This window comes from Culex pipiens, unplaced genomic scaffold (assembly GCF_016801865.2).
Source record: "Culex pipiens pallens isolate TS unplaced genomic scaffold, TS_CPP_V2 Cpp_Un0001, whole genome shotgun sequence".
Taxonomy (NCBI): Eukaryota; Metazoa; Arthropoda; class Insecta; order Diptera; family Culicidae; genus Culex; species Culex pipiens.
Window position 1 is genome coordinate 1,445,249 of NW_026292818.1, and position 26,577 is coordinate 1,471,825.

Consider the following 26,577-nt stretch of genomic DNA (forward strand, 5'->3'; position numbering starts at 1 on the left):
TGGATCATACGTTCGGGGGTGTGAGGGGGCGGTGGTTCTGGCGTGGTTAAGGGGGTCGATAGTGGGTGGAGGCGTGTGAGTTTTGGATTAACTGGTTACGTGTGAGGGAGTCATTAAGAAGAAAATATGTTAGTTTCACAAATTAGTTGAGAATTGATTTAACTTTCTAAATAAGGTTTAAATTTGAAACTGAAGAAGACTATTGAGCAATTCTCTGCAAATCTGCCGTTTTTTGTAATTTTACTTTTTACATTTTTTTTAAACTGACTAAAAAAATGTCGAGGGCTTTGCTTTGGCCAAAGAAGCTTCTTTGCATCATTATTTCGCCCCTACAAGCAGCAAAACAATTTTGGAAAGAAGGTTGATATGTGATTATTGAAAAATCTGTAAATTGACAAAACTTTTTTTTCATTTTTTTATGTATTACGGGGCCAAACAGTCATTTTTTTGCCATATAGAGTATGAGCATACATTTTTCTGCCGAAATGTGATTATTTGAAGAAATACTGACCTAAAAACTTTTTCACATAAGTTTAAATGTGAAATATTGAATTGAAAAACACTTTAAATTTTTTTGAATAGTGCACCGCTTTCTAATTTATTTTCGATTTCAGCAAAAAATCATATTTTTTCAATTTTTGAAAATAGCACCCATGTTTTTCAATTTATTTCAAAATGGTGAGAAAATTTTTCAACACATTCTAAGAAACAATGATTGGTCTTTTCGTTCCTATATTTTCAACGCCAAAAAATAGAACATTTGTGAGATTTTCTGATATCCTCGAAAATAATTAATTAGAACATTTTAAAATCAAGACTAATATTTCAAAAGTGCCAAACATTCAGTATAACAACACATTTGAAGTTGGTCTACAATTTTGAATCAGTATTTTGTTCCAGAAAGCCACGAATTTTGTTTTATATCTGATCGATTCGGTGTCTTCGGCAAAATTATTGGTTATGATTAGGACTTTTCAGAATTAATAGGTTCAAGAGATTTTTTTTTATTACTGTATTATTTTTTTATTTCAATTTTTATGACTTAAAGGGAAATCCCCTCAATACTTATTTTTTAATTCGATTTTTTTATGTTTTTGGGTACTCAAAAAATACATCTTTTGAGCCATAGTGAGTTATGGTGCAAAATCTGGTTTATAAGATACAGTCAAACCTCGCATAGAGCGCAGGCGTTACGCTTCGTTTTTCTTCGATTACTCCGAAACGATATGATATTTATTCGTCTTGTACCAATCTACAATTAGCTTCAAGAAGATTGCAAAAATATTATGTCGTTTCGGAGTAATCGAAGAAATACAAAGCGTAACGCCTGCGCACTATGCGAGGTTTAACTGTATGTTTTTTTAAATCGTGTTATTTTTTTGGAAAATATCGAAAACCTGGGGTAAAAATAACTAAAAAGCATTTTTAAAGCAAAATCAAATTTGCTATCGAAAAGGACTTTCCAATTATTTTTTATAAAATGTACCATTTACAAGTCATAGATACTTTTAGGTACACATTTTCTATTTCGTTTCGTTTTTTTTTTTGCATTTTAAAAATGAAAGAAAAGCACCATTGAAAAAAACGTTTTCAAAAAGCAGAGAAAATGTCTTGCAATTTTCTCTTTGGAGCTTTGAAAATCGGGCAATTAGTTTCTGTTATATAACCTCACATAGAATTCGAATCGATGAAAATGATTTTTTTTAATCATCAACTGACGATATCTTAAAAACTGTTGGTCCGATTTTAAATTGTAAAAAATGAAACATTTGCAAATTTTTTTGATCATTTTAATAAAAAATAAAGTCACAATTTTAAAGTCAAACTTTAGTTTTGAAAAGGTCTCAAATATTTTTGAGATTTTTCTTATTTCATAGTTTAGATCAAATTATAATAATATGAAATAATTCTATTGAAAAGATCAGAAAAATTCACAAAAGTTTCTTTTTATTATATTGAAAAACTGACCAACAGTTTCCGAGATATCGTCAAATGAAAATTTCAGATTTATTAGATAACAAATAAAATAGTAGTTTATGCAAAAAGTTGCAAAAAAAGGATTTTTTTCAGCACAAGTCGTACATTTATCCATCGAGGTTCACCGAGTTGGATAAACACGACGTGTAATGAAAAATCAAGTTTTGCAACGAGTTCCATACAACATTTTTTGCAATTCCGAAAAAAAACCCTTTGAACAGAATTATTAATCAAATGTATATGTTTTAGTCAATGAATCATTGAAATAAAAATAAATTTGAAAGGTATTACTTTTCCAAACAAGTGTTGAAAATTTCAACTTTTTAGCATCCATTTCATTTCTGAAAAGTAGAACTTTTCAGCATTTGTTTCCAAAGGGTAACTATTCGATTCTGTTGGTAGAGAAAAATAGGCTATTTTGTCGTTCGAAAATGACAGGAAAAGTAACTATTTTCACGACGGAATTGCAAAAATAATAATTTCGATTCAAATTGAATTCCATGTGTTCAGCCTCTCCTCATTAAGGAAGGCAAAATACATAGTTAAATTACCACACCGTATATAAGTATTAAAATCGATTCTTAAGTCTACCAAAAAAAAACTCTAGATGTCAAATTCAATGTAGTTTACCAAAATTCAAATCATCAAAAAAAATCCTAACGACCAAAATTTCATTAAGTTTCAAATTCATAATAACAAGTATTTTGATTACATTCTAAAAAAAATCATCAATGAAGAAATCCGCACGAGATTTATCAATTTATTGTAATAAACTAATTCATGATAAAAAGTATAATTTCTCGATTTTCAGATTGGCATTTTCCAAAGTATTTTAATAATTTAGCCACCACCCTAAAATTCCAATATCCAATTTCTTTCAATATTTTAGATCTTTTTTTTCAATTTTATTCAGTGTTTAATTTGTGTTTGCCATTTCTGCTACAGATTTGGAAAACCTTTTCAGTAGACTTTGCCAGGAAGTTATAGTTTAATTTTAGATTTCACTAGTCGATTGATGCTGTTTTAGGAAAAAGAAGTTCTGTTTACAAAAAATCTCCAGATCTCTGTGTTTTAAATTATTCTAGTGTGTATTGTATTATTGCGTTTATATTTTGTTCAATTAAACTAAAACAACCAAGCTTCTCCATTGCTTCCAATCGTTCGCTCAATTCAATGGAGACGCATGATACTTTTAAATAAATCAACAAAAAGTAACAAAACATCTTTCCTTTCCTCACTCCTCAACCAGGTCCGCCAGCCAACGCAAGTGCCTATCTCGCTGGTGCGCAACGACGGCATCATCTACGCGACGGGGCTGACCTTTACGTACACCCCGGAACCGGGTCCGCGGCAGCCGTGCAACGCCGCCGAGGACGTGCTGCGGCGGGCAAACAGCAATAGCAACACCAACAACAACAACGGTGGCAACGGAAACGGCAACAACAACAACGGCACGGGCGGTTCCACCGGGGGTGGTTCGTTGCCGCCGATCTCGGACGTGGCCTGGAGCTCACACGGCGGGGCCGGAATTCCGTAAGATAAGTGCGTTGGGCGGGGGGTGTTTCTGTGTTTTTGTTCTACTTTTTATTTTTTTAGTTTTTTTTTTCGCGAGGATGTGGATATTTATTACCTACCTATACATATTTGCTAATTTATACATATACAGTATTTTTACAAACAAAAAACAAGAAAAAAAACGAGAACAAAAACGATACACGTGAGGGCAAGTAATCTCAAGAAATTCCTAGAAATGAGTAAAGATTTAAACAAGTAAAAAACACACACGCTAAGCCAATGAATTGTGCGTGTTTGTGAAAAAAGAATGTCCGGGAAATAAAACGAAAACAAACATTCGAGTATATTTTTCCTAAGATTTATTTTCTCGCTCTCCTATTTGCAGCAGAGAAGAAAGTTGTAGACTATCATTTCCTAAAACTCTATTTTTAAGGAAAGTCGTATTTTGACAGATTTTTGTAAGAGAATTACTATTTTTAAGGCAGAGAAGAGAGATTACGTGATCATCGATCACACAAACACACAGACATACAGACAGACATTGAGATGAACATAAGAAAAAAATGGTGATATATGCAGGTTTTAAAGAATAAAAAAACAAAGTATTTAAAATTTAAAAACTGTGGAATCAAAGTGACTCTATTATTTTCCCGCGAAGGCAAAATCTGACAACGAAATCGTTCTTAAGAGGAGATCTAGCAGCTAAAGCTAAGAAAAAAGCAAGAAAAAGACACTTTTACCGAACCGTATTCTTTTTAAGAGAGAAACTGAAAGACAGAGAATGAAAGAGCTAAGAACACGCGTATCTGAGCATTTTAAACTGGGAATAAAATTGCCAAAGAAGTAGAAAAAAAAGTGAAGTCATCTTTTCAAACGTCCCGAAAGAACAATCAGACAGAATTAAAACAGAGATCCGCATCAAAAAACAACGCTTCCTCTACTGTTTCAACACTCGCAATCGAGAGGCTTAATCTCGGCTCCAGTTGTAATGAGGTGTCACGGGGTCAGAGAGCTCACTCTGACATGCTGCTTGTTTTTTACGTTTTTTCGCCTCCTCCCTCATCATATCAATATCCAATCATCCCCTTTACACGATGCATTCTCACTCGTGTCGTGTCGTGTCGCGTCTCGTTGTTGATCTCAATTTGAGATTTTCCCACTCGTTCATTGTTAACGGTGCAGTGTTGATGGGGATGATGGCAGAAACTGATGCATAATAATTGGGAGTTGTCTTATTAGCTGTGATTTGAGTTGATATTACTATCTTTTTCGTTGGTTGATATTGTTATCTGGAAATCGAGGTTGATTTTAAATCTACCGACAACTCTAATTCTAATCATAAATTTTCAACAATTTTTCCAAAAAAAAGAACATTTATTTAATTAGCGACAATTCTCAGTTCAGTTTTGAACTTAAAAAACCAAACTTTATCCAACATTTATGGCCAATTTGACAAAGGACTTTGCAAATAGCTCTTGAAGTTAGATCATGTTTGTAGTTCAAGATTTAATCGGGATTAAATTATTCAATCAATTTATCTCATATCCCATACCAAAAAAAAACATGGAGTTTAATACCCATATTGCCCAAACTCGAGCAGTTCGATAAAAGCCCCCATAACGGAATATGGCAAAGGAAACCGGCCACTCCAGGTTGTGGCAATTTCTGGTGTTGAAATAACCCGGGACTCCAAATCATTCCGGCTGACCTGTCTCGGCATGCTCCTTGCCTCCACGCCATCTGCTTTTCGGCCAACTACTTCCAGGTCCAGGTTGGTGTTTACTCCTTGACGTCCAACAAAAGAATGTCTTTCCTGGACTGTTCGAGCGGGGTTTTATAGGCCTAGAAAGGAGACTTGCGTGGTTAAATTTATTATGAGAAATTTTCACTTTTTAACCTCTTCTCTGAGAATGTTTCCCAAACCCTTTGTAGAACATCGCTAAGCGCTAGGAATTGGTCCCGGTTATTCGCTTTTTGTTGCACTTCACTTTGTGTTGAAACTTTTACGCAACACAAACTTGTGGCGTGCAGACCTGTTCCTTTAACAGGGAAGTGAACTTGAAGTACCTGGGATGATACCGCAGAAATAGAGCCCTTTGAACAATCGTTCATGGTGTTGATTTCCAGGAAAGTCAGGGAAAACTTGGAATTGTCAGGGAATTTTATTTGAGGACCTTTAAAGAATCATACAAAATTTAATTTCTTGCTGAAAATTCCCTATTTGTAATTGATGAGATATGATTTAAACAAAATCGTAAATCTTAAGGAAATTAAATAGCTTAAGCTATGTCTGTTATGGGGTCTTTTTTTATTTGATTCAAAACTGTAAACAAACTTTAAATAATGAAACTTGTTGGTGCTAGGCAAAGAGCAATTTTCCATGAAAACTGGAATTGGATTTCATGTGTTTATTTGCTTTATTTTTTGGCCGGCTCCCTAAGACCATAACCGCAATTTTGTATCGTTGGTTCAGCAATACTTGAATTTTTATATTTCAAGCTTAATTTTCAAAATTTTGAATTCATAAGTATTCATTGATACAGATTTTGCTACTGTTAAACACTTATAGAATAAATATGATTTTTTTTCTGAGAGCCGAAAAGGTATCTATTTGGTTAAACAATTTTGAAGGGGGAGGACAATAACACGGAAAGGGGATCCATCGCCAAATCAGCAGGGAGATTTCCCTGGATTAATTTCGCTGATATTGTTTGATTTCGCTGATAAAAATGTCTAAACCAGCAGCTGAGCAAAATCAAAACCAGCAACATAGTTCTTCTGGTTTGTCTCGCTAATTACTGCCAAAAATATCCATCAGCAGAAAAACTAGCTGAATTTTTAACTTTGGCAGAAATTGCAGTTGTTATTTTCATCTCAAAGTTAATTGACGGAATGCAACAAGCATTTCTAGAGTTTTTTTAAAGGTTCTAAAAGCTATTGTTTTTTATATGATTATAGGACCTATTATAAAAACTCTAGGCTTGAACTAATTGAAATAAAAATCAAAATTTGTGTACTGAAGTAGTAGAGTGCAGTGTAATTGAAAAGTATACAAAATTGTTTTCAGTTGGTTGCAATTCTTAAAAAGAAAATATTTTTCCGAAGAAATATCCTTCGGTTTAAAGCTTTAAAAAACAGCATCGGCCTAATACGATTGAAAATGTGGCAAAAGAAAACTTTTAAATTTAAAAATAAAACATTTTTTTTACTTTAAAATTTTAAATGGAAGATTTTAAGTTTGAATGTTTAATGAATTTAGAAGTAAAATTGACTGAATACAATTTAAAATGTGTTGTCCTGCTTTATGCTACAGGAAATTTTAAAATGTTCTGTAGAAATCTCCTAGACGCTTTGCTTTCTTGAAATACAATGTTTAAATCTATGGCAGTTCAGTTCGTTTAAACAGCATAGTATTTAGCTTTTCTTTCCTCAATGTCCTCTTTACCTCAAATGATCCTGGGATTTCATTTGCTTTCAAAATCTTTTTCATTTCTATATATTTTCTCTTTCAAACATTTTTCTTTGCGAAACGTAGCTTAGAGAATGTTCAACATTCATTTGTTTTTATTTGCTGAACGTTGCCATGATTCTCTTCCATAGCTGGATATCAAGAAAACTATATTTTCAATCTAGTCTTCATGTTGAATTGTTCTGTAAATTGATGCTTCTTGGATGTTAGAAATGGGAGAGACGGCTGTATTTTTATTAACTTTGATTATTTAAACTTTTTCTTATGTTGCGAAATAAAACTGAAATATAAGTGAAATATATATTTTTTAATTGATGGTTTTTGTTGAAATTGCCAAAAAAGAGGCTTGTTTTTTAAGGTGCCCAGAATATGGGATTCTTTTTGAAAAGAAACCCTCGCTCCACAAGCAGAATGCTGATCATTAAGCAATTTTAGGGCCCTGGGCCAAATTTGTCAATATTTTCCAAAATCGGTCAATATTTCCCCATTGATACTCGAAGGTGAAGTTTGTATGCAAAAACCAAAATTTTCTTACGGTTTGGCTGCACGGTACGCTACTTCCATCCAAATATTCCTGAAAGTGAGATTCTAGTTGGAAATTTAATGCTCTTCAACTTTGTACAACACACGAAAGCTGTAAAATTCGATCCTGAAAAGTTATTATCGATTTAAAAATGTCATTTTTATGTGAAAAAAACATGTTTTTACCAACTTCAGGCTAGGGTATCAACGGGGTATTCTCAACCAATTTCACTCAAAATTGGCACAGATGCATGAAATAACCCAAAAAACCGTTTTCTGCTTGTGGAGCAGGGGGTCATTTTTCTGGGCACCGTACTCTACATCGGCTACTGCCACAATTGTGAAATTTTAAAAAATACGGGTTTGATAATTTTACGGAAGAGCTCTCAAAACCAAATCTAACCTGTTTGAAATAGAACTTTTTTTATTTAGGTTTTAATGATAAGACTTGAAATTGCTACTGCTAAATTCAATGTTATTTTGCCATGCCAAATTGACTGAAAATATTCATAATTAAAACAAGTGATTTTTGATTAGTAAAAATAAAATTACGGCCGGTTTTTTTTCATTGATTGGATTACAACTCAGCTATTCGTCTTTTTAATTTTGATTTTTTCTTTGGAAATTGATTTTGATTTAATATTTGAAATACTTGATTTTAAATACATTCAAAAAACCATTCTTATTTCTCATGATTTCTTCCATGACTCCTAGAAAGATCGACCCGCTTTACTTTTGTGTTGTTTTAATTAAAAAAAAAGCTTGATTTTTGTTTAACTAGACATGTTTCAGCAAATACAAGTAGGAAACCTTACTTTTAATTACAGTCGATTTATCTAATTCGCTTAAAACTCCCACACTCCGCGCTCATTGGGATCGTGAGAACGATTAGGTAGCTTCACAAAACTAACGGTAAATAATGGAAATATTATTGAATTATCGTGTCTTTAGAAAAGCAGAGCAATGCTCTCTTTTTCTCAGTTTTTTAACCCGTGTGAACCAAATTATGATGAGCACCGAAGAGAAAAAGAAAAGCTGCTGGTGTGCGATCTAATTAGTATTGCAGATTAGTTATCACAACAAGTGCGATGCTCAGTCACCGTAAACCTTTCGAGTTGGCTCGCAAGACAACAAAAGCATGGACGAATTAAAAAAAGAGTCATGCTGGAAAGTGGAGGCGTGTTAATGAGAAGGGGCGGGGCAAAATCCAATGAATTATATGTAAATATACACCTTCTATTATCTGGGGGACTGCGCTGCACTCAGCGCGAGTGAACCGCGGGTATAATTTATATTTTTGTTGAAAACAATCAAGAAACAATCATTTCTGGGAGAATTGACGAGTCAGAAGAACAAGAATCTTAAGCAGCGGAACAGATTTTCCCACCCATTGAAAAAAAAGAACTGCAAATCAAGTTTAAACCTCCTGTTCCGGGGCAAATTCCTGAGCAACAGGTTGAAGAGCAACAACAAAAAAATGGGGAAGTACCCCGCGGTCGGTCATTAAAAAACGAAGACAAGAATCACGACATCCAGTGACGCCGGACCCGGGAGGGAAACACAATGTGGTCATTTCCCGGAGTCCCGGCGAGTTTTGTTGACCTTTCCAGGCTTGGGAATTTTGTTTCGTGGGGGTTAACGGTGCGGAAAGCTGGGAAGCTCGTGGACGCTGATAAGGAAGTAGTGGCCGGTGGTTGGGGGGTGCACCGATTAAAGTTGATTTAAAGATCTCTAAAATAGAAAAAAACACACATTTTTTCTCCTTTTAAAATTATCTAACAACATTATTTTGGGTTGAAAAACCTTGAACATTGATTTAGACACACTTCCTCAAAGAAAAAAATTTCATGCTTTTAATACAAATAACCAAAAAAATATTCTCATGATTTTTAACCGTAATATTGGCTGCCAGCTTGGATTACAAATTTCCAGATCATATTGAAACATTTTTGGGGTCATATCTATGCTGAACGAACCAAAATACTACAACGAAAAAAAAATATGGTTACTTGATTATCCGTAGCAAAATATATTCCGAAGACTTACAGACTTAACGAAGGATAACTGAATCTGGAATCCAGCAGAATATCTTTTTTTAATTTTTGAAATGCTTTAAAATTTTCTGTTTTTTTTTTTAAATCGAAAATCAAACGTGTTGGAATGTCTTAATGGTTTACAAACAATTATATGGGTTTTAGTAAATAGACATTTTATTTTTTTGGGCCTACAATTTTTGGGAAAAAGGTGACACAAAAACTATAAAAAATATACTTTCATATCTTGCTATCCTCCTATCTCCATGTCAATTATAATTATTATGGAAAAATGTTGACGACATTTTTGCTTTGTTGCTGCAAAACAAAAGTTTTGCCTGAAGCTTTAACAAATATTTAAGTTATATTATCTCCTGATTTCGCTCACTTTTTCATATTTTTTTTCGGGAAGTTACCAGCGTAAAGTTTTAGACAATATTAAATGTTATTTTTTATATAATAACTATGAGTTTTATTTTTAATAAAAAAATCACAATCAAAAACAGACACGAGATTTATAAAAAAAAATCATGAATTCAGTAATGATTTCTTCAATAATTGCTAATACATTTCATTACATTTTTTGAATTCAGGTTTGAAATTTTAAATTTCAAGCGTTTGTATGGCGTTTTGTTTAAGCTCATTTTTTAACTTTCCCTTCTTTGAGTGATTAGAAAAAATATAGTTAAAAGTTGAAATCATTCAAAAATCCAATCTTTTCTTTTTAATTTTGAACCTTTGAGCAATATTTGATGTTTTCAGAAGAACAACCTTCAAGATAAATTCATTTAATCAAATAATAAAAAAAACTATTTTCAAATTTGAAGCCTGAGGTACCGAAAACCGGGGTGACATTGATAGGATATAAATTTATTTTTGGAATATTTTCCAACTGGGTAGGGTTTTCTCAAGACTATTATTTTTTAAACATGTACTGGAGTAGGCCACACAAGGTCCATGCACTATTTTTTTACAAAAGTTTTTTCAATAGTGTTTAAAAAAATAGTTGCGTTAAAAATTCTTATTTTAAATACCGGGGTGACTTTGATAGTCATAGTTTTTGTTGTAAAATCAAGTTAAAGGTGTTCAAATTTAATTTTTACGTCGAACGTATCATCGCTAAGGTTGCTGATATAGTTTTTGACAAAAAAACAATGCTTATATTTAGTTAACTAAGTTTACAAGCTTTTTAACAAAATACATATAAATTTCAGGTAAAATTGCTAAAAGGTCAGAATTTTGCCTGAAATTTGTTAAAAATATTTTTGGTTACAAAATTATCGATTTTTATTGCATTTTAAACTGAATTCGAAGCACGAATCAAAAGTTTTCACATTTTGTATAAAATTTGTTCTACTGAAAATGCCTTCAAATTTGGATTTTTTTTAATTATGTTTCAAAAACACAATTTTTATTATTTACTAACTTCGTTTACCTTCTCCTAGTGGAAAATTGTCCGAAGAATCCGAAAATGCATTCTGTTTTCCGATTCACGTTCATTGAGATAATTATGACACTTTGAGAATATGAAAATAATGCTACTCTTCAACGTTTTCTTAATTATAGTAAACTAACTTTTTAAATTTCTCCAAATTTAATGAAAACTTCTTCTAGAAGTATCTTGAACCTTTCTCTACCCCGGTCAGTATGATTCCATACAATTCCGTACGTATTTTATTTGTACTCTTAATTTTGCGAGAAAATCTCAAACCTATCAAAGTCACCACGGCTATCAAAGGCACCCCGTTTTACGGTTTCGCATTATTATTATTTTTGTTTGAACTTTTATGACTTTACCGATCTGTAATCCCTAAATTCAAAATTTAAAAAAAAAATAAAAAGTCTGCATTTATTCAAAAATGCAAAAATAAGTGTCTCACAATGTATTCTGAATTATTTACAATCGATTTTTCAATGAAAAATTTAATTGAAGATTTTTATATTTTAGCTGCCCCCTATTTTTTGGGAAAATTTTGAAGAGGGGGAAAAAACTTGAAATAATACTTGCAATGGCTTTAACGCCATTAAAAATACACAATTTTTGGTCCTAATCTTAGATCATCTCAAAAACAAAAAATAAATCTGCTCTATAAGTGTACTTTTTGTATCATATAAACTCAAAAAAGAAATCATTTGAATATTTAAAAAATCAACTGTATTCATTAAAAATTTCCTTTTACCCTTTGAACGATGTATTATTTTATTAAGAATTATAAAATTAAGAATGTGATCTTAATTTAATGTACGGTGGTAACATTTGAGATTTGTATATGTTTTCTAATTTTAAATTGTGTAAACTCCGTAAAACTTTAGAAATTGGATAGATCTAAAAATAGTAATAAAAAACCTAAAATTGTGAGTAAATACACGGATAGAAATACGCAAATCCGCTAACTCTTTAATATTAAGTTTTAAACATTGACATGTTTCTACCGTCAACATTTTTGTCGATTTTCAAAACAATGTTGTCGACGTTTACAAATTCAACAACAAGGATTTGCTAAAAGGATTTCTATCCGTCTAAGTAGAGAACGAGAGACGAAAGCAACAGAAAAAATATTTTAAAATGTAGAGTTTTATGATTAAACTTGAATGCGCATAACTTTAGAGTCCCTTTATCAAAAAGATGTTCTTAAGCCAGCAGCAAAAAATGAACTGAAACTCCACCACCACTCAACTTAAATCGTCTTACCCCTCGTGGCTGCCGGATCTCATCAGTATGGATTAAGATCACGCATCGTGACCCCGGTGGGAACCAAAATCAACCCCAGACAGCGGAGTCCGACAGTCTGAAGAAGACACGCTCGTTGATAGCCGCCGCAATTCTTCATGTCTCATTCACGCTGCTCTGATTTTCGAGGGAATTTTCCAGCTTCACTCCCTTGCCACTTCCCCCGGTTAAGAAGTAACAGCATAATCGCAGGTATAGGTGATAATCATAATGAATTGGAAAACAAAAGCCACCTTCTTGGTGGGAGAGGGGGGAACTTGGAGTGACGCGGCGAACCGGATCGACCAAGAAAACGCACTCGGGATTAAATTATTTTTTTATTACTCGTGGGAACTGATCTCGTTTTGCACTGTTTCATTCAACAATTTTACACTTTTCTTCTTTAAAAAGTCTACCCCACAAGTCTCCTTCTTGACAGCTTTTCCCAGGGGGGGAGGGGGGAGCTTGTTCTTTTCTCACTTCTTGCTGCTTTTATTAACCTTTTTTTCGAAAAAAATATTTGCGTTATGTAAATCACTGTTTCATGATAATTTCTTCGTTTTACATTGTTCAACGCTTTTTTCTGCTTTTCTCCCCCTCATTTTTTCTGCTTCTGCTCGTGCTTTCTTTCTCGCTTCCTTCTTTCTCCACTCCTTTCGCGCATACTGATATGATCGCCGAAGAAGTTACTTCCGACCGCAGCGCGACCACAGATGACAGTAGATCGGCGGATCCGGTCGAGGTAAGTTCTAGGGTCTTCTTCCGGGGGCTCCCAAGACTTGGGGAAGTGTTTTGCCAAGTGCTAATTGGTGATAACATGGAGTAGTTCAGTGATGTTTAGTGATACTTTTTGGTTGCTGAAGAACTTAACCATTTAAGGAGCAAGTGAAGAACAGTGAGTGGGATTAGTGAGCAAATCGGATTCGTTTTACGGCCAGAGCTAATTGGAGACTTCTTGAATCGTGTTGTGAACAGTCATGAAATCTTTGATTAGGTCTGGTTGTGGCGATCTTGGAGTCAACGTGTTGGAGAAATACTGTGTCAAAGTGATAAGTGATTTAAAGCGTGGTGAATACTTTTTTTGTAAACTCAATAAAGATATACTGATAATAATAAATGGTGTTTAATTTCTGAAAATACTGCTCAACAAGGATGTACTCTCACTGCTTCTAATCTTCATACTTTATCGCAATGGTTATTCAACAAACAGTAATACTTTGGATCCTTTTAACACTGGAACGCCCAACGCATGTCCAACTTACACGGACGCACAAGCCTCCCGAAAAAGCTGGAACGGTTACTTCAACTCGCTGGTTCTCGGGCATTACTCAACCAATCAGGACGATTCTTGTTTCCAGTGATTTGTAAGAATGTCTAGATGATCCTAAAATTTTGCAGAACTTGATTTGAACAAATCTATAATTTCTGCGACCAAAAACATCCTTCCAACTTTTTTAAAACGACTGCCTCCGTGGAATTTTCGGCGAATTTTTTTTTAACCGCGGAAAAAAGTTGGAACGGTGTTTTTGATCGCAAACATTACAGATTTGATCAAATTAAGTTCTGCAAAGTTCTAGAATGATCTAGACATCTTAACAATCATTGGAATGAAGAATCATCTTGATTGGTTGAGTCATGCCCGAGAACCATTGAGTTGAACTTACCGTTCCAACTTTTTTGGAGCCTTGGGCGTTGGAATGTTAATTGAATACTAGAAATTTACAACGGATTATTTGTTATGTATGTATATTTAATATGAATTTATATTGTTATCAATTCGTGATCAGATTCAGAGCTATAAAATGTGTACTTTAATAAAAATATTTATGCAGTCATGCAGCAGATTAGATGCATTTCTATTGATTTTTTTTTATTAAGTAGTTCTTTGTATCCTTATATCAAAGAAAATAAATTTATTTTTCAATATGTTGGCATCCCAAGGTGAGTGTGTAAAATTTTACAACATTTTTATAATTTTGATTTTTAAGCAACAAAAAGTTTATCGTCACTTTCGGTTTCGCTGGATTTAATAACATTCATTTAAATATTAGATCAGCTTTCCATAAATCTTTCAAAATTGTTTGAATCCCGAAAATCTATTTACAAAAACAGTTTGCTACGTGCAAGTCAAGTTTAATTAAATAATATCGTCTTATAAAATGGTAAATAAATATTGTTAAGAAATTTTTTAAATTATATTTTCTGAAAAAATCAAAATAACTTTTTATTTTGAAAGTAATTTTCCTGTCTATTTCCTAAAACAATATGTAAAAATTTTGTCTCCAGAGCGCCCTAATCAATAGAATTACATTTTATTTAATGTTTGGCTAGCAATAAATAAATCGAATTTCGGATATAAATGCTAGGAATCTTAAAAAAAAAACCAAGTGCCTCCATTCCATATCACTTTCTTGGAATAAATAAATGAAAATAAAAAAAAATAGAAAAATGTAATTTTGTCTAAACCGAAAATGAAATAAAAAATAACTTTGACGTTTGTTGTAAAACAACAGTTTATTTGCTTGCTTAATAATTTTTATACTTGGTTTAATATTTTTAGTTTGGAAATTTATAAATAATCTATTTTCCACCTACTCAATCTTTAAAAAAGCGAAGAACATTAGACTGAAAAATAACGGCAATTAGTTAATTTGAAAAAAAAAACTGATATAAAAGCAATTTGTTAACTTTATTTTTCTTTTAATATAATTATATTTTATCTTATAGAGAACATAGTTGAGGACGACGGAGATTAATATAAAAAAGCTAAAAAAATATGATTGAGTAATTTAAAAGTATGTGCCGTCAAAAGTGGTGAAAAGAGACTACAGAGTTTGTAGTACAGACTCCGCATCTGTTCAGACCGAATGCAATCAAAACTATCAAAATATCGTTGTATACCTCATGTGTTCCGATTCAACCCAGCTAACGATTATCAAGTTATTTTGCCTTATATTTGAACTGATTTTTCTAGATTACTTGTTTTGAGTAAGACTTACGAATCTCATTTTTCAATAAACAGTTATAATTAAAAAAAAAATCCCTTATTTTATGGAACAAAATAATTGCTTAGGGGTAAAATATCTTGTGATTATTTTTTCAAGTCTAGCACTAAACTATTAAAGCCAGAGTTTATCTTTTTTTAAATCTTGGATATATGTTTCAACATTCAACATTGCAATTACAAGAACAATTTCCAAAACGATTTATTAAATTTGACCATGAGATAATAGTTTGATTTCGTAGTTTCATGGTGTTAAAAACCACTCCAAAAATAAAACAAAGATTAAAATTATTACTTAAGAATATGTATTGCTTGCTGCCATTACTTAATTAAAACCAGATTTTCTGTGGAACAAAAAATCTACAAATAAAATTATTAATATCTAGAAAATTTATAAGATTTTTTTGAAAGAGCACAAGAATGTTCTTTCCACTTTTTTTTTGTAAACAATTTGCTAGCTTCAACCCATCGTTGAAGTCCCCTTGTAACACATTTGAAGACGCTGTTCCCCACCCAACCAACAACAACGTCTTTAAAAAAAATAACTCTCTGCCATAATCTGGTGGTGGCTACGCATGAGCTATAAGAAAACTCCTCCCCCTTTCTGTTCACGCTTCGAAGGATTTTCCCACCTGTTCGCATACATTTTACACTTCCCCCCTCGAGCCCCATGAGCCCATTTCCAACCCCAAAGATACGTCTTAATAATCGTTCGACGAGCAGCAGCAGAAGCCAAATGAGAAAGCCCCATTGTTCAGGTGAGTGCAGAACAATCGGCCAAGATTTTCCCACATTGATTAGTGCGAAGATTACCTGGTGCTCTTTCAGGTGCTGCTGCAGAAGTTAGTAGTAGCAATTGAATAACCTCTAAATCAGCGGCAATAACGACTCGCCACTACTCAATGCCTCCCTCTCGGATGATGGACGGGGGACTGTCTGGCGTGAGTGAGTGAGAAAGAAGATGGGTGGGAAAATCGGGGCTTTTCCGCGGTGTACTTAACAATTCTAATTTTAAAATCAGACCGGCAAATGGTGGCTGTAAAATTTACTGAGCCGAAGCACGCAACACGATACAAAGATGCAATGTGTGTCTGGCGAGAGAGTTGGTTGCAGACAATTTGCTGCAAAATGTTTGTTCTGATTGCGATTTAAGAATTATCCTTCAAAATAAAAATTTAATTAGTCTTTATTTTGGTTTGTGGAATAATTATTGTTACGGGAAAGGAAAAGCAAGTTTTGTTTTTAATTTAAAAAATAATGCTTTTAACAGGTGAGTATAAGCTTGATTTAAAGCTATGATTTTAGGTAAAACAAGAATGTAAAGGCCTTTTAACTAGAAATGGGAAGCCATTAACAGTCTTTGTCAGCTTGTTTTATTTTTTATTTTTTAATAAATTTAATAAACGACCGACGAGGCAACAAGAGAAGGCATAGATTTTTAATATTTTTATTATTTTAAATTTTAAATAGAAAAGCTAATTTAAATTCTGCAAAATATCTGCCAACTTGAAACGAAACAATTACATACCAGTAAAAAAGGAAAAATATCGATTGCATAAGGTTCAGTGAAAACATTCCAGTTCTTAAGTCTTTTTCTTAAATTGCCCAGTGACCACAAATTTAAGAGATTTAGATCAACACGGTTGCAATACATGAAATGTTTTTTAGTAATAGACAATTTTGATAAAATTTAATGAAAATAATTTTATATTCCATTTTGTTATCAAATCATTAGTTGAAGAACTAGAACAATTTAGATTTACCAAAATTATCAAATGGAACATCAAATCGGGTGGCACTGGCAGGTGAATTATATGAAACATCATTGTCAATTTTTGATAAAAATTTTCAGCATTTATTTTTATTTAATAAATTAATCATCTATTTGAAATCAATTGAATTCGGTAAAAATAAAAATCATTTGACAATGAAAAAATATATAGTACTGGAAAACCCAAGACAGCGAATTATTCTTGCCCAATTTAATAGTGTTTCTTTGACTGAAACTTTGAGGGTGTGCTTTTCATTCGCCATGTAGTCAATTTATTGGTTTCAACTTTCCATACATTTATGAAAGCTGGAGAAAATGTTTACGAAATAGGCTGATTTCATGCATATTATTTTATGTATTTTTTTATTTGGCTCAAACTTTGTGGGGACCTTCCTTTTGACCAAAGAAGCCATTTTATTTCATTGGTTCACACCCCGGGCAGACGATAATAACAAAATTCATGCCATTTCAATAACAAATACTGTTAAAATAACAGAAAATGTTATGGAATCTTCTTGAAAAATGTTTTTTGCCTAAAGGTTTAATAACATTTTAGGTTATCATAACAAATTTTTTTATTGGTCTGATATTGGTTGAAAGCCAAAACAACTTTGGAATAACATATTTTGTTATGGAAGAATACCTCCAACTGTTATTGGGATAATCGGATTAGTTGTTAAAATAACAAAAAAATAATAACAGAGATTTGTTCGAAGAATAACTAAAAATGATATTAGTCTGTTATTAAAATAACAATCCAATAAAAAAAATCATAATGATGAATAACAAATCTTGTTATAAATAACATAAAATGTTATCAGCCTATTATTTCCAAATATCAAAAAAAAATATTTCCAAATTATTTCCGTCTGCTCGGGCAATGTTAAGGACTCTTTAGATAGAAAAAGGTACAAGGAGAAAATGTTTTTTGCTGATTGTTATGTACTTTTTGCACAGAAAATCAATTTCCACAAAAACCAGCAACTTTTTCGCCATAGAGACATACGGCCGAAAATTTGCCGCCGAGTAATGATTTTTTGAAACAAAGTTCTTTTATTGGCAAAAATAGAAATTTAACCCAAAAAAAACTTAAAAAAATATGAAAAGCCGCATTCGAGATATGACCACTTAAATTTTGATTTTACCTTTGTGAATATTTCTGATCCGACTCTAATTTTTCAAGTTTTTGTTTTTAAAAACATATTTTTTTTTTTAAATCAGAAAATTTTGATTTTGATTTTTTTTATTTAAGGCCGTTTCCAGTTGGTTAGACTTCTATTTCTTTCAAAATTTTGAAGTTTTTTAAAAAAATATTTGTTTTGCCCCCTGATTTTTCGAACCGATTTTGAAGGGGGGGGGGGGGCGCGACATAAACATTTAAAAATATTTGCAACGGCCTAAATGGATTTACAATCGACAAAAACCATTTTCCGCGTACTTATATTTTTCCTCAACAGTACCTACAACAAGTGTTGTAAATAATTGATAAAAAAATATATCGTTTGATGATATCATTCTTTATATATCACTCCTTCTCTTTTTCTCGTGCACTTACACTCGCCGAAGATTCTTTTGTTTTCTTAGAAAACACCAATGAATGAACTTTCTGTTAAAAAGGAATAACTGTGATTGTGGGAATGAGAGAGAAAAAGAGAATGTTAAAAGGAATAACAGGAATAAGGTTCTCGCGATGGAAAGAAGGGCAGTGAAAATTGTGAGATGAATTTTTGGGCATGATGATTGTAGTCGCTGAGATCTAATCTGATATTTTACCAATTTGCCGAAGACACCAAATCAATCAGAAGATTTCTTCAAAAGATACAGGTTTTTGAATACTTACGTACCATGTTTGTATGAACAGTTGCACAATTGTAAGGAGACTTATATGGGTGAGCCAATGACACAAAATGGCTCCTTTAATCATACGGGCCTCCACAAAGCGAAAGTTTCGGAGTCAAATAAAATCACATAATATTTATTTCACTATGTAGCATTTATTGTATAATCGATCATTTATAGTAAATAGTAATAAAGGTATGCATAACAAGGTCATAATAAAATTACAAAAATATTGAATCTTATTCCATACAAAAATAAATCCACCTAGAGCATTCCCTATACCAAGCCATGCATTCAACCGCAATCATCCAAAAAATAACTGATACCCCGCAATCACACTACCAAGACCCATTCGCACAACTCCTCAACCACTCCACCGATCGCACACCAAAATTTGAGCACGTATTTGCGTTTCGCGTTGCCACCGTTTTTGCTTGATATAGGCTCGAAAGCTTGAAATTTTGACGACTAAGTTTATTTTCTATTTTGCCTTTTATCCGCACCGATTTTTATTTTCCTCATCCGGATTGTTCTTGTTGTTACCTAGGCTGGCAAAATGGTTTAACTTAAATTCTAACAGTATAGTGTTTGGAGAGTTTTGAGTGGTAGCTCAGCTGGAATGTGTGTGAATAAATAAAAGCGTTTGTTTTTGGGGGGAGGGTGAAGTAAAACGAACAGCATTATGTGTAAGCTAAAATGGCTAATAAAAGGTCACCGATAGTAAGTTAAAACATGCCGAAAGTATACAATTAAGAATATTTTACAATTTTGATAGCATTAACTTCTATACAACGATTTGAAGAGGGCTTAACATTAAGGTGATATGTTTGATCTCGCTAATATCAAGGTAGAATCGAAGTGCGATCCCTGGCCTAAGCTTCCTTTTTTTGGGATTACACAATTTGTTCTAATGCTCCTATTACAATAATAATGCTGCTTGTGCAAGCTAAAACAAAAAAAGTAAGCAAAGCTCAAACAAAATAAATACTCGAAGCCAGCCAACGAAAAACAAAAAGTTCTTCCAAGTTACTTTAAAAACAAACGAAGAAAAAAAAACGCTTCTAAACTTGCTCACTTAATCCTAATCGTTCGCTGTTTGTTCATGTTGGTCAGCATCAGTGAAATGTAGGACGTGAGCAGGTCGTCCATCTTGTAGCCGAGGGACGTCTCGCAGAGCAGCTTCGATCCGCGCACCAGGTTGCCGATCGTCATGTGGAAGTACGTGTTCCCCGAGGACCAGTTGGAAATGCGCGTGAACGGGTGGGTGACCAGAATGTCCTACGGAAATCAATTTAGTAAAAAGTTTTCCTTAAGCAAATTTTATTGATTGTTATACCTTTGAGCTTGGATGAATCAGACTAACGCCATGCTTGTTGATGGCAATCAGGAGCATTTCCGGATAGTTGGGTTCCGTGGTCTGCTTGACCTCGAAGAACGCCGATCCGAATGTTGGCCATCTGAATAAGAAGAAAATAAATTTAGTTAATCTAAATTTAGATTTAAAACCAAACAAAGAAAGGTCACCTGTAGACAATCTTGAGGAAGGTTATTTTGGCGTCCTCTGGGGACATTCCGGCGTCCTGGTTGTACGCGGCCACAATCGACCGCTTCCAGTCGTTGGTCGTTTGCAGCTTGATCAGATCCGAAGGGACCAACTCCCGCAGCATTTGACTGAAATTAAAAAAAAAAGATATTTTCTAAATATATTTTCTTATTTAATTCAGTACCTGCTGCTAAATAGCTCAACTACAAGAAACCAAGCGCCTCCATGGATTTACTCTAAAGATTCAATGGAGGCGCTTCGTTTCTTAGAATTATTCCTTTGTATTTGCAAACTCGAAATTTGAACGGCAAATAACTAAAATTTAAGCTGTTAATTGAAACGGCTTTGAGAAGTCCAGTTCTTACAAAAACAAACGAAAAATATGCATTTGTTTGAATTGACTTTTAAAATGTTAGTTTTTTTAATGAATTAATTCAAGGATGCAAAAATAATAAGCAAACATTATTTTAATTATTCGCATTATAGAATATGTTGAAAAAATAAACAAATTTATAAAGGGTCCAATAATATATGGAATGGGTAAAGTCTTTCAATCTTAAAGAACAACCCTTCCGCGATAATTGGACTGAACTGGACTTAAAAAGCAGAAAACTAAAAAAACAAACCAACATGTAAAAAGAAAGTTCTACAATTCAAAAACCTTTTTATTTCATTGGGAACTTTTCGATTTTTTTTAATATTCTGACATTTTCACAAAACTTTGTATTTTTGGGAAAAATACTGAAAATTCTAGTTGTTACAATATGATTTTGAAATTATTAACTTTTTTTTCAAACATTTTGATAATAGTATTTATTTTTAATCAAAATTACACAAAACTACGTATTTTCGAAAACTGAACTGAAATTTTAAGTTTTCTTCAACATGGATATTAAATGATCAATTTTTTGAACATTTCAAAAGTTATCACAATTTTCTTTAAATACTAAAATTTTTAACAAAACTACGTTTGTTAGAAAAAATAGAACTTTTTATTATGAGTTTCAAAAGGATGTACATGTTTTGAATGAAAAGTAATATATTAAATGCTTGAAATTTCCACTAAACTACATATTTAAAAAAAAGTACTGTCAAATTTTGAGTTTTTTTTTTTTCATTAGATTTGAGACTTGATTATCCGAAGGCCTTGGAAAAATTTCATTATGGATAATACATTCGTCGGATAATCAAATCACGAAAAAAAAGTATTTCTTGTCTCATTTTTGAGGGTTAGGTTTATGTATGATCGAAAAACTACTCTAAAGTGATAAAGAATTTTTAAATCCTACATGGCGGCCAAAATGGTGGGGATAAAATTTTGCAAAAAAATGCAACTATTCAAATTTTACTAGAATGGTCGCTGAACAAAAATTTGAAAAATTTAAAAGTAAGAAAATAAAAATCACGAATAAACTCGTCGTGATTTGATTATCCGAAGTCCCATACAAACCTTGGAATAATCGAACTTTGGATAATCTAGGCTTCGGATAATCTAGGCTTTGGATAATCCAGGACAGTACTAGGCAAATCCATTTGGTAATTCAATAGGTAATTCACAATTCAAATTTTTCTAAAAAAGGATCGCAGAAATCAAATTTGAAAATTATTTGCTTTCTGATTCAGTTACCCGAAGTCCCATAAAACCTTCGGATAATCGAAATATTGAATGAACATTTTTGCCTTCCTCACTGAGGTAAGGCTATAATCCTGCTCTAAAAATGAACTTTGTATAAAAACGTCGAAGACCCACCTTCATGTATACATATCGACTCAGAATCGAAAACTGAACAAATGTCTGTGTGTATGTGTGTGTGTATGTGTGTGTGTATGTGTGTGTATGTGTGTGTGTATGTGTGTGTGTATGTGTGTGTGTATGTATGTATGTGACCAACAAACTAGCTCATGTTTCTCGGCACTGGCTGAACCGATTTGACCCGAACTTGTTACATTCGACTCGGTTTAGGGTCCCATAGATCGAGTTTTATACAGATTGAAGTTTCGATAAGTAGTTCAAAAGTTATGTATAAAAATGTGTTTTCACATATATCCGGATCTCACTAAAATGTATGTAAACTATGTCCGGATCCACCATCCGACCCATCGTTGGTTAGGTTATCAAAAGACCTTTCCAACGAGTCCAAAACATTGAGGATCTGGCAACCCTGTCTCGAGATATGGCCACTTAAGTGATATTGATGTACTTTTTGGAAGCCAGATCTCACTTAAATGTATGTAAACTATGTCCGGGTCCATCATCCGACCCATCGTTGGTTAGGTTATCAAAAGACCTTTCCATCGAGTCCACAACATTGAAGATCTGGCAACCCTGTCTCGAGATATGGCCACTTAAGTGATATTGATGTACTTTTTGGAAGCCGGATCTCACTTAAATGTATGTAAACTATGTCCGGATCCACCATCCAACCCATCGTTGGTTAGATTATCAAAAGACCTTTCTAACGAGTCCAAAACATTGAGGATCTGGCAACCCTGTCTCGAGATATGGACACTTAAGTGATATTGATGTACTTTTTGGAAGCCGGATCTCACTTAAATGTATGTAAACTATGTTTGGATCCACCATCCGACCCATCTTTGGTTAGGTTATCAAAAGACCTTTTCAACGAATCCAAAACATTGAAGATCTGGCAACCCTGTCTCGAGTTATGGCCACTTAAGTGATATTGATGTACTTTTTGGAAGCCTGATCTCACTTAAATGTATGTAAACTATGTCCAGATCCACCATCCGACCCATTGTTGGTTAGGTTATCAAAAGACCTTTCCATCGAGTCCACAACATTGAAGATCTGGCAACCCTGTCTCGAGATATGGCCACTTAAGTGATATTGATGTACTTTTTGGAAGCCAGATCTCACTTAAATGTATGTAAACTATGTCCGGGTCCATCATCCGACCCATCGTTGGTTAGGTTATCAAAAGACCTTTCCATCGAGTCCACAACATTGAAGATCTGGCAACCCTGTCTTGAGATATGGCCACTTAAGTGATATTGATGTACTTTTTGAAAGCCGGATCTCACTTAAATGTATGTAAACTATGTCCGGATCCACCATCCGACCCATCGTTGGTTAGATTATCAAAAGACCTTTCCAACGAGTCCAAAACATTGAGGATCTGGCAACCCTGTCTCGAGATATGGACACTTAAGTGATATTGATGTACTTTTTGGAAGCCTGATCTCACTTAAATGTATGTAAACTATGTCCAGATCCACCATCCGACCCATCGTTGGTTAGGTTATCAAAAGACCTTTCCATCAAGTCCACAACATTGAAGATCTGGCAACCCTGTCTCGAGATATGGCCACATAAGTGATATTTATGTTCTTTTTTTAATCCAGATCTGAAAAATAGATGAAATTTGTGTACAGCCATTGATGGTAATGAGTGAGGAAGGCTCCAACCACATAGGTGGATCAAGTTAGTTTTTTTATAGAATTTTGGAGATTTTGAAAAACTGAAATTTATTCGAAAGGTGTAAAAAGTAATTTGTGAAAATTTTGCGTATGTATTTAAAAAAACTAACTTAATCCACCTATGTGGTTGGAGCCTTCCTCACTTATTACCAACAATGGCTGATATGATGGAATTGTACAAAAATTTCATCTATTTTTTAGATCCGGAATAAAAAAGTACATAAATATCACTTAAGTGGCCATACCTCGAGACAGGGTTGCCAGATCATCAATGTTTTGGACTCGTTGGAAAGGTCTTTTGATAACCTAACCAACGATGGGTTGGATGGTGGATCCGGACATAGTTTACATACATTTAAGTGAGATCCAGCTTCAAAAAAGTACATAAATGTCACTTAAGTGACCATATCTCGAGACAGGGTTGCCAGATCTTCAATGTTTTAGGCTCGTTGGAAAGGTCTTTTGATAACCTAACCAACGATGGGTCGGATGATGGACCCGGACATAGTTTACATACATTTAAGTGAGATCCGGATATATGTGAAAACACATTTTTATACATAACTTTTGAACTACTTATCGAAACTTCAATCTGTATAAAACTCGATCTGTGTGACCCTAAACCAAGTCGAATGCAACAGGTTCGGGTCAAATCGGTTCAGCCAGTGCTGAGAAACATGAGCTAGTTTGTTGGTCACATACATACATACACACACACATACACACACACATACACACACACACATACACACAGACATTTGTTCAGTTTTTGATTCTGAGTCGATATGTATACATGAAGGTGGGTCTACGGCGTTTTTATACAAAGTTCATTTTTAGAGCAGGATTATAGCCTTACCTCAGTGAGGAAGGCAAAAATAGTATTATTACTTTCAAAATGTAGAGCAAATTTCCGGACCATTGAAATCCATATTGCGAAAACAAAAAAATAGTTCTTTTTTTAAAAGTGGTTTGATGAAATTTGGAACAACTTAAAAAAAAAATTGTTTTGTTTTGAAAGTTGTAAAAAAAATCCTAATCTTCTGATACCCATATTGTAAAACAAATCTAAAATGGTCAGTACTTTTTTGAAAATACGTAGTTATGTGAGAATGTCTAGTATCTAAAAAAAATACTTTCGAGATGTTCAAAATCCTCAATCATTTGATACCCATATGGCAAAGAATAAAATTTTGAAAAAAAAACCATGCCTTGTGAAAATTTGGAAAACAAATTATAATCACTATGATTTGTAAAAAAACATTGAGAACTTTAAAATTCCAGAAAGAAATTTTGAATTTTGTAGAACAATTACTCGTATAACCAAAAATATACAGGGAAAATATACAGGGAGCCAAATTTCTTGAGAATTGCTTTTTAAATGTTAAAAATATATGATAATAACGACGAGAATGCTATGAATTCAAGGTACGGCTCTGATAAAAAAAAGAAATAAATTTGTCCAAAAATAAACAAACCCAAAAAAAACTACTCACGGAATCGCCTGCAACTCCTGCTTGCTCTCGCCGAACCGCACCCGGTAGACCAGCGCCGCCAGCTTGACCGCTTCCTCCTTGGAGCACTTGTGGTACCCGCGCAGCAGCTTCGGCAGCTCCTGGTGGTAGTGGAAGATCAGATCGGCGTTCTTGTCCTTGCCCGGCACCGTGTTCGTCCACAGCTTCTTCATGAAGAACACCTGGTACGTAAACTGCGGATTCGTGCCGTCCCGCGTCGGCCGGGCCTTCTTGATCCAGTCGGTCAGATGGCGTACAAAGTCGAAGAAGAAGTCTCCTTCTGGCACTGATATCACCTTGTCGGCTATTTTTACAAACAAGCTAAAACCTTCACTGGACCGCAGGTTGAGCCGCTGTGAAATGTTCTGGCAGAAATCTTTCGCCCGCGTTGACGAGTCCACCTCGAACGCCTCGTCCGTGTCGTCCGGGAAGTACACCTTGTGGAAGATCTGGGTCGTTTTGTGCTGAATCGCTTCGACTTCGACCTGGTGAGGCGGGTACTTGCGCTGTCCGTTGCGGATGGTCTTCTGCAGACGGTGCAGTGAGTCTTGCGAAATGGGGTGGCGACGACTTCGCAGGAACAGCGTCAACTCCTTGAGCAACTGCTGACTGCAGGCGAACAATCCCGTCGATAGCCACATCAACTCCCAACCTCGTTCTTCCGACACGCGATTCCGGTTCTCCGTTAGCTGCTTCATCAACTGGCAGTAGATCTCGTCACGCAGGATCTCGTGCTTTAGCGGACCATCGTAGATGTGGTCCGTCACTTCATTCCCGATCCGAGGTCGCTTCGATGGCAGATCTCCCATGTACTTCATGATGGCGATGAACGCCAAGCAAGCTTCCTCGGCGAGCTCTTCCTTTGCCAGCAGCTTCTTCAGCAGCGGTTGCTTCAACGGATCCCTCGAGTAACGCCACAGCTCGTCTCCTCCGCGCTTCGAACTCAACGTGGACAGTGCCTTGGACATGGTGCGCTTTGGAGGTGGCCGGAAGTGATCAAGCGAGTAGTCGGCTAATGTGTGTGGTCGCTCGCGGGTTTCCGTACCCCCGTTGGAATGGATCGAGTTGAGTCGCTTGCCGTGGTGAGCGTCTTCTACGCTAAACAATGCTAAGATGTCCGGCGGAGGTTTGGTCAGTGTGGGAAGCACGTACACGATCTCCGCAGGGAAGTCGCCACGTTCCTGAGTTCGCTCGCAGCATCCTAAAATGAGTTTTGTTAGTAACCGACAGTTTAACTCGAGGTTT

General features: G+C 34.3%; 2 protein-coding genes across 4 annotated transcripts in view; one reads left to right on the plus strand and one right to left on the minus strand.

Annotated features, from left to right (window-relative positions):
- Nucleotides 1-4,347, plus strand: part of LOC120418258 (suppressor of hairless protein-like) — a 34,552-nt gene extending 30,205 nt beyond the window's left edge. The window contains exon 5 of the mRNA XM_039580578.2: nt 3,227-4,347. Within this exon, the coding sequence (XP_039436512.1) occupies nt 3,227-3,514 (288 nt within the window). The 3' untranslated portion in view covers nt 3,515-4,347. The remainder of the gene's footprint in view (nt 1-3,226) is intronic.
- Nucleotides 4,348-19,494: 15,147 nt separating this feature from the next.
- LOC120417741 (myosin-VIIa) overlaps nt 19,495-26,577 on the minus strand; it is a 45,936-nt gene continuing 38,853 nt past the window's right edge. For all 3 annotated transcript variants that reach the window (XM_052711329.1, XM_052711330.1, XM_039579902.2), the window contains 4 exons: nt 25,315-26,533; nt 20,365-20,511; nt 20,177-20,297; nt 19,495-20,118 (listed from right to left, as the gene is read on the minus strand). In XM_052711329.1, coding sequence (XP_052567289.1) covers nt 19,912-20,118; nt 20,177-20,297; nt 20,365-20,511; nt 25,315-26,533 — 1,694 coding nt within the window. In that variant the 3' untranslated portion in view covers nt 19,495-19,911. The remainder of the gene's footprint in view (nt 20,119-20,176; nt 20,298-20,364; nt 20,512-25,314; nt 26,534-26,577) is intronic.